At 39.6% G+C, this 13,970-nt stretch overlaps 1 protein-coding gene across 6 annotated transcripts; it reads right to left on the minus strand.

The window, feature by feature from the left end:
- Positions 1 to 6: 6 nt before the first annotated feature.
- On the minus strand, positions 7 to 13,283 carry LOC128202691 (splicing regulatory glutamine/lysine-rich protein 1-like). 6 transcript variants are annotated; one of them, XM_052903768.1, is made up of 7 exons: positions 13,147 to 13,283; positions 4,510 to 4,629; positions 4,026 to 4,348; positions 3,089 to 3,250; positions 1,018 to 1,962; positions 726 to 824; positions 7 to 582 (listed from the first exon to the last, which is right to left on the minus strand). In XM_052903768.1, the coding sequence occupies exons 2-7, from the start codon at positions 4,611 to 4,613 to the stop codon at positions 563 to 565; spliced, it is 1,653 nt and encodes a 550-aa protein (XP_052759728.1). In that variant the 5' UTR covers positions 4,614 to 4,629; positions 13,147 to 13,283; the 3' UTR covers positions 7 to 562. The 6 variants fall into 6 exon arrangements, with proteins under 6 accessions (XP_052759728.1, XP_052759733.1, XP_052759711.1 ...); XM_052903773.1 differs by lacking the exon at positions 13,147 to 13,283 and adding an exon at positions 9,988 to 10,329; XM_052903751.1 differs by lacking the exon at positions 13,147 to 13,283 and adding an exon at positions 9,972 to 10,328.
- Between the last annotated feature and the right edge of the window lie 687 nt (positions 13,284 to 13,970).

The following is a 13,970-nucleotide window of genomic DNA, read 5'->3' on the forward strand; positions in this document are numbered from 1 at the left end:
CCAAGGTAAGGCAATATCATATAACCTTTATTTTTCTGTTAGTGGTAAAACAAGATCATACAAAACAAATAATAAATGTATAAATATCGATGGAAGAACCCAGATCAAGAATATTTAAAAACATAATTAGAGCGGTAATCAAAACATCGGAATAACAGTTTTTTGCAATTCAAGAACACAACCATTGATATGTAACGAAAAGTTTGAAAAAGAGGCAAACAGATACCTTGATATTTAAAATGCTAACCGTTTCCATGCAAAAAGTGCACGCTGGAACAAAGGCTAGGTGGCTTTATATACAGATAATAACTTACGATATATAATACTTTATGAATATAGAACTACACATGATTGGCACACATTATCACAAGTACCAAGTTGGCGTACAAACACATATGAATAAATCCTGAGATTGTTACACCGCGATCACACCAGGAAATGGACGCCAGTCAACCCTCGATATCTAGTCTGTAACTGGTTATCGCCCCTTGTGAATATGCGCGGAACCAGGCAAGCCGGAAATGTGGGCGTTTCTTCGATGTGTGGTTTGGCAAGACTTATGCTATAAGTTGATGTCCGTATCTGAAAAATACAGGCTCTCGTTAAACTCAAGTGCATATGAATGCTATAATATAAAATTTGTCAACGACATATATCAGAACCAAAAGACACTTTTTTCAAGTCTTTTTAAAAATAGAATTGCCAACGATCTCTGGTGTATTCACCTCTAGCCGGCGTGGGGGTGCTCATCCCGCTTCCATGGAAGTCTGTCCCCTCCCCGTCAGAATACCCGTCCAGAAACTCGAACGCGTCCACTATGTTACCTGCTCAATGATAAGACATGTATATAAAATATGAAACAATTATACACGCAACCATTTACCATGGTACAGAACACGACTGCGCTGTCTGACAGAGCCAAGGGTGTTTCCCTTAGGTTGTTTACCTAACAAATACTGAAGAATACTTTAATTTATAAGTTATATCCCTTTGAAGTACAGCAATACGTTTACGCACCGTCGGCGTCTGTGACATTGGAGCTCCGGCGGGACCTTCGCTGTTCACGGGCGCTGGTTGGCCGGCTTGCCCGGGAGTGCTTCCCAGTCGAGGTGGCGACCGGGCCTTCCGTCGTATCAATGGACTTAGGGACGCCATCACCACTTTTCAAATTTTCCAACTTCTTGGTCACTTCAGCATGGAAGCCCTGAGGTAAATTTTCACGAGAAAAATTGTCACTTGGTCTGATATATGTTGCTTTTGGGGTCTCTGTTAATGCTGCCATTTTAGCAACTATGGAATTTTCGTATTTTGTAGACTGCTGAACCGGTTTGCCTGTGTAACTATAAGGTCTTACATGAAGATCTTCATCAGGCACAAACGCACGATTGTCTTTTTCTATCACCTTATCAAGCTCTCTTTCAAGCTTCTTTTCCCTTGCCCTTTCTCTCTCACGTTCCCTTTCACGTTCTATTGCCCTGAGTTTTGCACTGTCCGTCGCTGACTCTCCTAATTCGGGGTCAGAAAAGTTCCTTGCTTTTGCTTCGACCTCGTCACGCCTGGGCTTCGGCTGTGGAGGAGGCGGAGCTTGTTTCTTTGGTTTGTGCACGTCTACGACGGTGGTGCGGTCCTTCCGAGCCCCGTCCCAGTCACGACTCCCACGGCGCTCCCGGCTGTCGCGGTCCCGCCCCTCAACACGCTCATAGCTGTCCCTGCTGGCCCGCAGACCCTCGCGTTCCCTGCTGCCTCTGTCGTCACTGTCACGTGACGTCGACGTCTTATCGAAAGGTGTCTCGCCTCGCTGTTTACGGTTCTTTGGTCTACGTGTGGAGTGTAACGTAACGTCACTTTGTGAACGTCGCACCTTCTTCCCCGTACGACGTGTCTCACGCTCTCTATATCTGTCCAGGTAGTACTCTTCCTTCTCGGGTAGTTCTACCAAGACCGCCCTTGAGTTGTTGATATCTGAAACAAGACATTGTGGGATACTAAGTTAACCTGCAGATGCTTTATTGTGCACCATAATCAAAACTATTCACTTATGAACTACTCAAAGGCTATATTTAACTTAAAATCATGTTCACTCAGTTCTGCATTACCCCATGAGTTCTAGATGTTATTCAAAAGAAACCATACTTCACAACTAATTGCAATTAACAAACATAACCATCACCAGTGCTTGGTTTCACGCAAACACACTAAATGTACAGGCGAACGATACAAAGACGGACTACGTTCGGAAAGGTTATCGCTGAAAAGTCTGAATCGCTGGGTCTATTACAATTATTCTCCAATTAAGGCAGACAGTGTTTGGTCTTAAACTGCGTTATCGGGGGATTAACGACAGCGGCACGAGTGCTATCTCTGGTTTATCATAATATTATCCTTGTGTATTGCCATGTTGAACAACTTAGCAAAACAACACCTCGCGTCCAGGTCAGTGCAAAGCTGTAAGCTAAATATGTGAAGTTGAACTCTATTGTATTTTGCCTCAATACCTGACCGTATAATAATCATGTTCACATATTGGTAATATTGAGTCACACATATTACATGCATTGTACTTAAATTCGAGAACGGACTTATATCTCTTCTAAAAATGCAACTTTCCAACAGCCTGTGTTTATATTTATGTTACGAGTGTGCACTGCTCATTTGTTATCGTGAAATGCTGTGAACAATACCTGCATATCATTAGATACTGGTTTATATTGTGAATATCTACAGCGATGGGGGATTAAAGCTTTTGAGTTGAGTTTTTTTCATCTTAAGTCAATAGTACGGTTAAAAGGAGAGTGAACTGAAAAGCAAAAAAATATACAGTGTGCGACGAAAATGGCCATTTCTTGAAAATAAAATTTCTCCACAAACTTAAACGAAAAGCCCACTGTTAGCTCATTTTTAAGTCCACAAACACAAACACGGAACTGTTGGAATTGTCAAACGTATGAAGTATACAAGCGTTAGTACAGTACTATAAAGTATTCCAGCTCTCAAAGGTTATTAACACGCATCCCTTTTCTGCATACATGTATATGGCCGAATATGGCTTTGCCCCGAACATATTACTTGATAAAATATAATCATTAACCTCTGTAGGGGTCGTAATTGTATGGATACGAATACAGGTCCATGTAACTGCCACTTCTTGGAATGCGATACTCCTGCTCATACATAGGGGACGCCACCTGCTGGCTGTGGTAGATCCCGCGGCCCGCGTTCCCTCCCGTGTACACCATGTGCCCGGGTGGACCTGAGTTAAATAATGTTTCGAGTTTTAAGACATGCGAAAGTAAATAAAGTAGATGAACTATTTGCTATATCAATCATGGTTACGTACAATTTAAAGAGTATCTAATATTAAGCGCGTATTACTATTTTCTTTACACAAATATATTTCAAGTGCACGAATATGCATTGAAAAGTTTTTACTTTGCGCGATCATGTTCTGAAATCTGCAATATTTGTTTGGTTGTGTATACAATATTTGTCCTTGCATGGAGACAAAAAAACATAGTGTGTCCTTCATTTAATAACAAACTTGTAAACCCATGAATAGAAGTTGGAACATTGCAAGTTTATTAAGTATTCAGAATGACATAATTGTAGAACGTGGGGCTATTTAGCTTTACGTGCTTTATCATATACAATCTAGTATTATTTATGCAAATCCTCGCATTTTCATTTGCCGTAGGTAACACTGGTCGACAAGAAAACTTCCTTTACGTGAAGAGCGTTGTTAGTCATTTTCCATATCAGATCCGTGTTCAAGGCACTTGGTTTAATGAAAACATATATTATTAATCAGTATGTCATCATCGAAAAGTATCTTAGCATTATGAGTTTGCAAATATAGAAGCACGTAAACAATCACTTTGTCTGTTTCATGATTACATTAAGTTTTACTATGCTGCCGATTCAATAAAGTCAAGTGCTGTTTGATATGGTAGCTGCAAGTTTTTAGACAAATAAAACACGCGGCAAAATAGTTGTCACTTACTTAACGTTTTACCACATCACCTACGTACCTTGAAGTCCGGGCAGCGGTTGGTCCGGTGGTCGACCACCAACCTTCCCCCGCTTCATGTCTTGGTAGGCCTGGGAGGGTGTGGCGCTATATAGGGAGGGATTGCCGAACCACAGGCTCGCGCTGCCTACCTTGGGCAGGCGCGGATCGATTATCCGGGGATCTAAGCGAGGGTCGATCCTGGGGTCCTGAAGGGCGCGTGCGTCCCGGGGATCTCGAGGATCCCCGGGCCTGGGTAGACTGGTCTTGCTCAGACTCGTGTCAGGAGTCAGATGGTGGTGAGGGAACGGCTTATGATCGGCCCGTCGCCGTTTTCGACTCCGTCTAAAACCAAGTTAATTACAATGAGCATTTCAGTCGTTATAAAAGTTTTTTTTTATAAGGAACATATATCCATGCAATAAAACCCACACAGACACCTGCCAAATGACTTTATTTGTACAATTGATAATTTTATGTTCATGAATTATTTATTGTTTTCCTACCTGACGCAGTAGTAGAGTATGAGGGCGATGCTGGCAAGGATGATGATGAGGCCGCCGATCGAGCCGGATATGACGGCCGCGAGCTCCCCGGTCGTCAGCGCCATTCTCTACCGCGAAAACCTGCCGAATGACACAATAATACGTGTATAACACTTCACTTTTAAAGAATCGATGTAGTATTTTCACCGGAATTTCCACACAATATCTATGCCAACACTGTTGAATCGACATAACGTCCTATCCAATGATACAAAAACCTACGTTTCATAACCGGTACCTATAACTTGGCGTAACTGCCAATCGAGTGCACCAATGATTTAACTACGTAGATGATTTGTGTATATGAAACATGATTTATTCAGATGCTTCAGTAACAAATGTTATCGATCAATAAATTTTAACATCTGTATCAAATGACGGCAATAAAAACTGATAAAAATGATAGTCAATCGCACTTTCGGCACGTACAAGTTATCCCACGTCATCCTCCCAGTATGTCACCATGCGAGAACAAAGGGTCCCGGGTCGATATATTTATCATAGAATGAACAGCGAACAATAACTTGCTTTGCGAACATCTCTAAAAAAATCATTGTCAATTTTAATTGTGTAGAATCTATTCAACGATGATGATAGGACATTCGTTTGTTGGCCCGAAATGACAACTCTTTATCGAATGACAATATAGATGAGTATAATAGATACGTATTGATTATAGATTGAAATCATTCACAACTAGACGAATTACTCATTTTCAAAGGCGGCGATGGGCAACTAGATAGCACAGATATATATTTTGATAATGAGTTAAGAGTCAAGTTGTCAATTATTGTTGATTCAGAATGACCGTCCTGGGTCTTCCCCACGAGTATAACACGAATTTACACAAGTTTAAACAAACTAGTATGAACTATCATAAATTAATAATTGTAAAGCTGCGTGGCTGTTAACCGATTTCGTTCTGAAACTAGACACCATGTCTTCCTGTCTGTATTTAGACTCCAAACAATGTCAATATCCAATTACTGTAATCAAACCCAGTCATCAGAAAAAACATAGGGCAGGAATTATCCATAACCTCGATACGAAACCCGAAACCGGGAATCGGCTTTTCTCATGTTGAAGAACAACACGTATAACAAAATAGTACATTAACTTTACTTTCAAAGCATATACTAAATTGAGTGATCCTGCTAGCTAGATCCTGATCATGCCAACAAGGCCATATGATCCTGCTAGCTAGATCCTGATCATGCCAACAAGGCCATGATCCTGCTAGCTAGATCCTGATCCTGCCAACAAGGCCCTGATCCTGCTAGCTAGATCCTGTCAACAAGGCCCTGATCCTGCTAGCTAGATCCTGATCATGCCAACAAGGCCATGATCCTACTAGCTAGATCCTGATCCTGTCAACAAGGCCCTGATCCTGCTAGCTAGATCCTGATCCTGCCAACAAGGCCATGATCCTGCTAGCTAGATCCTGATCATGCCAACAAGGCCATGATCCTGCTAGCTAGATCCTGATCATGCCAACAAGGCCATGATCCTGCTAGCTAGATCCTGATCATGCCAACAAGGCCATGATCCTGCTAGCTAGATCCTGATCCTGCCAACAAGGCCATGATCCTGCTAGCTGGATCCTGATCCTGCCAACAAGGCCATGATCCTGCTAGCTAGATCCTGATCCTGCCAACAAGGCCATGATCCTGCTAGCTAGATCTTGATCCTGCAAACAAGGCCCTGATCCTGCTAGCTAGATCCTGATCCTGCCAACAAGGCCCTGATCCTGCTAGCTAGATCCTGATCCTGCCAACAAGGCCATGATCCTGCTAGCTAGATCCTGATTCTGCCAACAAGGCCCTGATCCTGCCAACAAGGCCTGATCCTGCTAGCTAGATCCTGATCCTGCCAACAAGGCCCTGATCCTGCCAACAAGGCCCTGATCCTGCTAGCTAGATCCTGATCCTGCCAACAAGGCCCTGATCCTGCCAACAAGGCTATGATCCTGCCAACTAGGTCCTGACCCTTATATCTAGATTTTGATCTTACTATATAGGTCCTGATACTACTAACTAGGTCCTGATCCTCTCAGCTAGGTCCAGAGCCTGATGAATATGTTCTGATCAAGCCAGCGAGGCCTTGATCCTACTGAATGTCTATATATTTTGATATATTTCATTGTATGCAATTATGTTGAATGTTTGAACTGAAAAAAGATTTATGTTCTGTTCTGCTCTATATCCTGATACTGCCAGCGAGATCTTGATCCTACTGCTTAGTTCATGATCATGTCAACTACGTCGTGATCCTGCCCATTAGGTCCTAATCCTGCTAACCAGGCCAGGATCCTGTCCATTAGGTCCTAATCCTGCTAACCAGGCCAGGATCCTGCCCATTAGGTCCTAATCCCGCTAACCAGGCCAGGATCCTGCCCATTAGGTCCTAATCCGCTAACCAGGCCAGGATCCTGCCCATTAGGTCCTAATCCTGCTAACCAGGCCAGGATCCTGTCCATACAATAAGGTGGCCAAGCTACAGTGACATGAACTAAAAGAATGCATGGAAACTATGGGAGAGAATGGTGGTCAACACTTCTGCTGTATTCAGCTCTTTAATGGATCCAAACTGAATTCCTAACATCTGTGAGCATGTCGAATGGTGAATTAATTCCTTGTAGCAGGTTTTGGTGTATAATGAAATATGTAGCCTTTTTAAGTAGAATTAGAAATGCATTTATAGCGTTTGCATGCTGAAATAATATAATATCACTAAACATTGTCATGTTTTATTCAAAGTATGATAGAGGGCCAGAATGGTTAACTTCTGGGCAAGTGCTTTACATGCATAGACAATGACGGATAAGCATCGCCAATAAGATGGACATTTATACGTCCAAACACGGTCACTCAATTCCTCCTCCTTTTATGTAGGAAACCATGATTAATTAATGGTTTCATTACCAGTATTTATGTGTTTCACCCACCATGCGGACTTCATGTGGTTTGCACTAGAACTGAACGAGGACAGGCTGCTGGATGCACATAATGTCTAAATAAAACATGTCCAAACATACCATGACTAGAATAGCCTTTGTATTCAAAGCAGACATACACTATTTTAACGTCTGTAAATCTGAAACGTGACTGTGGACCATTGTCATTTTATCTGACATGAAAATACAACCACTGCTGAATGAAAACTGCCGTTGAACATGGACACGTTTTGTCATTAATATCTACGTCAGCATGTCATAGAACGTAAAAAAGGACATTCATTAGGTTAATTAACACGGTTCTACTTTTTACAGAAAGAAATGAGTTGTAAAGATAATTTCAGCTTCAGTAACAGTCCTTACATTCAATTTCATTTCGATGAATGAATGTGGACTGTGTTAGTCGGGGAGGGTGAACATGCGCCTTTAAAACAAGGTGCACGAGTACTTGCAATCCTTTGAAAACGCCAAATGTACTTTTGATAAAATTACTATTTTCACGGACAGGTATGCAGGCGATGACAGGCAATGCACCGTGCACCGATCACTACTTGACAATGGGACATAAAACCGCCCTGGCCCAGGTCAGGAAGGTGAGACTGTTGAGTCAGCGCTCACATCACCATGGTTACCTACGCCAACGCCCGTATGTTTAACCTAAATCAAGGACATGCAAATAGTTCAGCCTGTTGGGGTGGGGTGGGTGGGGGTAGTCTCATGCTACAGAGGTTAAATAAGTAAATGATAACCAGTGTTCCCTAGGATGCAGTTGCCAGTGTTTTACAGTCACCGGACATCTACGGTCAATAGCAAACCCGTACTAGGTCAAATTGCTTATTTGGAGAACAAATTGCCGCAGAGTCCATCAAAAACATATTCACACTACTAGACTATTGGTAAAACATATTTTGCCTATTTAGAATGACTCTACAAAAAATGTTCCGTTATATGAAGACTATCGGAACTAATTGAGCATTCATTTAAGATCAAAGGTAGAACATCCGTCCAATGAGAGATGGGGGGTGAATCTGGACGAAAGTGTCACATAATTTATCTCCATTTCCGGACTTAAATACAATTTAACATAATTCTTACCTCCTTAAATGTTTACACAGGTGTAATTATTATGTATACAATGTTTCACTAGTAACACAAATATCCATTTCATTAGGTACAGACTGACCACAATTCACATTTTGACTTCAACCTTTACTATACATGGCATGGCACAGATCTGCGCTCCAAAGCCGTCATTGTTTCTAACTGCCACTTATGGCTTAAGGCGGTCAAGACGTAGTTTCAGCTGAATCATCCGTTCTTTTAAATCCAATAAAGAGCTGAAAGAATATCTTTACGTTTTCCCCACAAGCTTAATTACACGGAAGTAAAGCGAACACGTCTGATAACCCGTTGTATATGGCAAACAATGTGCAATACTAATTAATCGATATCGACGTACAACAGCAATGCAATAACCCTCCAAGTATTTGGCCTATGGACAACTTAGTCACGATAATACCTAACGTAATACTAATACAAATCACCATAAAGGTGCGACTATGATTAGTTTCAAACCGATCAATAAAATTGATATTTTCTTTGATAATTACAAGTATTTTCTTTCACCTTAATAGAAGAGCAAAAGCACTTACGAAAAGACCGTATATAAGCCAGCAAAACAATGATAAATATCGTATGTTTATAAGATTCATTCCATAAATAGTATTCAATAAAGTAAGTTAGAACCATAAAATCACTGATAATTCTCTTTACTCAAAGCAAAACCTGGTCCTACCTATAGAAAGCCTGTATTACTCGAGATTGTTATCACCAGGCAGCCTGAGCTGTATACATTATTAGCTTTCAAGATATTGAAAATTGAATTTCATTCAAGAGCCAACAAGCAATGTATGTTTCATTGTTCCGTTCGATGGTCCATAAACACGGTGCCTCTGTGAATACATCCAAATCTTTTACACCCGAGACTTCAGTTATAATTATGCTTGCATGAAATCGAACGAAATACGGCAAGAGACAGTTCCTTTAAATAAATAATTTGATTTATTGAGCAAATGAATTGGAAATTACCATGATCATTTATATTACTAATAATCATATAATACGTTTGAATCTAAACTATTGAAATTGATTAATTAACCAGACACGTATGCGACCAGTCTGGTGAACGAGCCCGCTACCTCTGCTTGCTAGTCTAAAATAATAGACGTGTTATACGGGATTCTTTCAATTTGCCATATCAAAAATCGTAAAAAAATCCGTCAACGTACAATTATATGGACTACTCTGCTTGCAAGGCCTGTGCTCTAAAAACTGAACTACCGGCTCCGACTACTCACATACTTCCTGACATGTACACCGGAGTTTGCATCGTGACCTTTACCTTAATTCATTCATATTTTTAGACTTCAAATTTAATTAATTATAGTTATTAGCAACAACTGTACAATACCTTTCTGACGTCTTACTTTAAATTGTATTTGTTTATCCTTGTTATTGTTTCACTTATTTCACCACATTCAAATATGTGGTCTATTGTAGCCTGTATATTTACTCCAAACAACACGGTAGTGGTTTGTTTTTGCCTATCACTGTCACCATCCCACGAAATAATTGTCACGAAAAAAGCCAATGTTAATTGTGTCTGGGATGCCCATGTGCGTTCACCGCGAGGCTAGCGACGGTGCCGGGTGTAGGTTTACATCCAGTAAAGTGTCGGTTTCTCTTTTTATGTCGCCAGCCCGGTGTCCATTACACATGTATTGTCACGTCGGTTGTGTATCAACCTTGCGGGCGCACGGGTAAAATGTTCACAAATGTCTGTATTGCTTGCCAAGTAAGCCCTACGTGGAAAAGTCACAGGACTTCATGTTTGATCACTCTTTAGAAAATCCGTTCCAGAGTAAGTCGGCAATTTAGTGACCATGGCGACATGATTGGGTTGTCGTAAAATTGCCGCTCTGTGAGATGACTCGGCTATGATGTTTGCTTGTACCGAATACCCGCACTTCTATTGTCCATTAATGTGGTGTATCATGACTGCCGGGTCATTTATAACGAAGATGGACCATAGGAATGGGTAATCGTTACATCGTTGAGATAAACAGGGATGGATTCGTCAATTGTTTACGTATTTGTCCTTATCAAAAAGTGCAATACAAGCGTGCAATTATCCGCCTTTCGTTAAAGGTAACATAAGATTTAACAGGATTTGTTTTTTCTCACTCAAATGTTAACATCATCGAATTGTTTTTATCATTCATTTTTCTTTATATGAAGGCCGCCTCGTGACATTAATAATTTATGTAAGAAGTAATGACTATTTTGTGTTTATGATAATGAAATTGCTCCGGGGTGGAGCGTTCAGACAATTAAATCATCGACGGTCGAATAATTTAAACCTATGCGGTTGCATTAAGTGAACACCATTCTGATCTTATCGATGGTATCTAGATACAATGATGTGATACATGTTCAGAAGTCAATATTCACAGTCATTACGTAAAAAGGCTGTTGTCCTTTAAAGCTGCACTCTCACAGATTTACCGTTTTTACAACTTTTTTAATTATTTGTTGTCTTGGAATGAGCAAATTTTTGCGTTTATATCTGCAAACCAATGATAAAAGACTACTGACAAAAGATGAGTTCGCAGGTTTTCATATTTTGTTCGAAAATTAATGTTTTATGGCTAAAAGCGTTACTAACGATTTAAGAAAAATGCATAAAACATCAGTTTTTGAACTAAGATATAAAAAATCTGCGATCTATTTTTTGTTGAGCCGTCATATATGACTGGTTTACATGCATTTTCGCATAAATTGGCTCGTTCGAAGACAACTAAAGTTGTAAAACTTTTCAATCTGTGAGATTGCAGCTTTAACTACTGTCAAAAATTATGAACTTATACCTTTACCGTGAAGTTATCCTCAACTCAACTAATGTATCCGACTGAACGAAACTTTTTAAACTCCAACTACGCAGATTCAACTGTCCCTATCATAGCCTTCAGCATTTTCATGTAATAAATTTTTAGGTCTTTTTTATTCCTTTCTTTTGTGTGGTTGAATTGTTTACCAAAGGTAAGATCTGGGATTAAGAACATGGTTTTATTGTCTCATTATTCACCCTAATCCTATTTATCAAATATATATTGACCAAAGCAAGTACATCGTTTGACATATGAAAGATCCGGTATTGGCAATGAATATCATTCATTAAAGACGAATTTCCAATATAGGTATTTCATTTTTCTACTTAATTGAATATTCATTGAACACTTTTTCAATAACAAGATAAGAACAAACACTGCCTTGAATCTTCACCCAGACATCTTTAAGCTGCTCGGTCATTACTGATGAAGTTTCAAGGTGAACTATTTTACCATGATATTATATATAATAATGAAAAAAATAGTGATTTCCGTTGCAATGTTATTGGTCTGTTCAAGTTATGTTTATCTCGTACATCACAAACAATGTTTTAATTGCATGAATATATTAGTTTATAGACAATTTTTTTTAAATTGCCCTTGAACCATCCTATGTGATTTAAAGACTTAATTTCAGGGTTTGCAGTGAAATTCTGACCAAAATAGAAAAGACCAGCATCAACACCTCAGACAGGAAACACTTTAATTCTTTTTAACATCTGTAACGGAATCTTACAGTAAACAGAATCCGCTACATTTCTCATTATCGCAGAGCAAATATGACCCTCCCCTCTCTTCAACACCGCTGTTTTTGCTCCCTGCACATACAGGCACGCCAACTCCCCGCCCCTGTACGCTGGACGAGCCACAGTCAACTAGCTACACAACCATGCCCACACCACACACCCTCTCATTTTAATGCGCCTTAATCCATACGATAAGTAAGGATTAGGCTTTTGCTAATTTGCTAATGTATTTACTTTACATTAAACCCGCTGACCTATTTTTATGTGGTATATTTTTGAAAACGTTGTCTTATTTAAACAAAATTATGAATAATAACAATCTGTAATAGTTTGGTTACTACTTTTACCACTGCTGCTGCTTCTACTGCTGCTGCTGCTACTGCTACTGCTACTACTACTACTACTGCTACTACTACTACTACTACTACTACTACGGCTGCTACTGCGGTTTCTCATGCTGCTGCTGCTATATATATATACAATTATCACACTTAAGCAAACTCGTTAAGATCTAACAGTAAGACTATCATATCAAAGAATAAAGCTTGCCTTAAATAGCATTATCTCGAACGTATGTTCAAAAATAAAAGAAAAGTCAGGAGAATCATGGTTATCATATTCTGTATCCATCTTCTAGAACTATAAACAAAATACTGTGATCGGTAAAATAATTCAGTTATATATACTCTATATTGACGGGCTTACAGATAACTCTAACAAAATATATGTACCAAACATTGACAAGTAAGTGCAGACTATTATGTTTAAACAGTTTTAAAGCAGAATTCACATTCATTGAAAACATATCAAAGAGAACATGAATAAGATTATTCTACAAACGAGGTTTAGTTTGGCTTCATGAACATGCATGTTTTTAATAGATTTGAAACATTTTCTTTTAATTGGTTATTATTTCAGAAAACGTATGCTATAATATAAGTAACAGACTTACCGATTCCGGTATAATAAAACATCCATGAAAAAATGTAAAGACACCGAAAGTTGCAATGTAACTACAAATAAAACTGAAATGAGTTTGTGTCAAAAGGTCACCTAGAACATAAATGAGTGGTTTATCTTCAATTTACAAACAGATATCGATTTTAGATTTTAAATGTTTCAATACAAAATTTGATATCTAGTTATCTGAAATAGACTGTCAATACAAACATGATTTGCCAGCTTAATTATGATAGGCCATTTGACATTCCCTAATCCGGCTCTTACAAACACTGAATGTGAAATTAGAGTCCCATTGTAGATTCATTGTGCAAATACAAGAATAGTTATTATATTCTGCCAATATAGACCCGAAAAGAAAATGTTTATGTATGCAGGCACGGTATGATGGTGAGTCAATAGAGATATGAATGCAAGATCTTTCCATATAGATACCGCAACCCCGAGGTTCGTTGGAAAACATTAGTCGAGACACAGCGGTAGAGATGATACAGCCCACTAAAGACTTTACCAGTACACAGCTGTAGAGGTGATTCAGCCTACAAAAAAATGGACCAGCACACAGCTGTAGAGGTGATACAGCCCACTAAAGACTTGACCAGCACATAGCTGTAGAGGTGATACAGCCCACTAAAGACTTGACCAGCACGCAGCTGTAGAGGTGATACAGCCCACTAAAGACTTGACCAGCACGCAGCTGTAGAGGTGATACAGCCCACTAAAGACTTGACCAGCACACAGCGGTAGAGATAATACAGCCCACTAATGACTTTACCAGTACACAGCTGTAGAGGTGATTCAGCCTACTAAAAACTG

The sequence above is a fragment of the Mya arenaria genome, chromosome 2 (genome assembly GCF_026914265.1).
Source record: "Mya arenaria isolate MELC-2E11 chromosome 2, ASM2691426v1".
Lineage (NCBI taxonomy): Eukaryota > Metazoa > Mollusca > Bivalvia > Myida > Myidae > Mya > Mya arenaria.